At 52.8% G+C, this 413-nt stretch overlaps 1 protein-coding gene across 1 annotated transcript in view; it reads left to right on the top strand.

Moving 5' to 3' along the window:
* The first annotated feature begins 260 nt into the window (after positions 1-260).
* Positions 261-413, top strand: part of chchd1 (coiled-coil-helix-coiled-coil-helix domain containing 1) — a 3576-nt gene continuing 3423 nt past the window's right edge. The window contains exon 1 of the mRNA XM_072582905.1: positions 261-411. Within this exon, the coding sequence (XP_072439006.1) occupies positions 313-411 (99 nt within the window). The 5' untranslated portion in view covers positions 261-312. The remainder of the gene's footprint in view (positions 412-413) is intronic.

Here is a 413-nt window from a genome sequence, read left to right as displayed (position 1 = left end):
ACAGTAGTGCTAACCACTTTATTCAGTGAGTTATATTTTAAAACATAGAGCTAATTTTGCATTGATGATGAAGGGGTGTGTATTATCTTCACTAAAGACGTAGCATTTAAAAAAAAACTCCACAAAAATCATATGTACAAAACACATCTTGACATCTTGGAGCTTGTTGCAGCTGGGTCTTTACGACGGTAGAGTTTACGGCCAGTGCTCTTGCTTGACGGCAGAAGGTCAGCGTCCCCCTGGTGCAGCTCCTTTACGGTAGCGGGGCAGGCTGGCGCAGGCGCGGTGGTGTCCCGGAGGCCAGTGGCGGTCATGGCGCTGTCCGGGTCCGCTCTCCAGGCCAAGGTGTCCCGCCTGGTCAGCAGGCAGCACGGCAGGCCGGTGCTCAAACCCAACAAGGCCCTGGTCCTGGC

The sequence above is a fragment of the Chiloscyllium punctatum genome, chromosome 13, assembly GCF_047496795.1.
Source record: "Chiloscyllium punctatum isolate Juve2018m chromosome 13, sChiPun1.3, whole genome shotgun sequence".
In the NCBI taxonomy this organism is placed as follows: Eukaryota; Metazoa; Chordata; class Chondrichthyes; order Orectolobiformes; family Hemiscylliidae; genus Chiloscyllium; species Chiloscyllium punctatum.
Note: the sequence above shows the minus strand (reverse complement) of the source record. Positions and strands in the feature narration are given on the sequence as shown.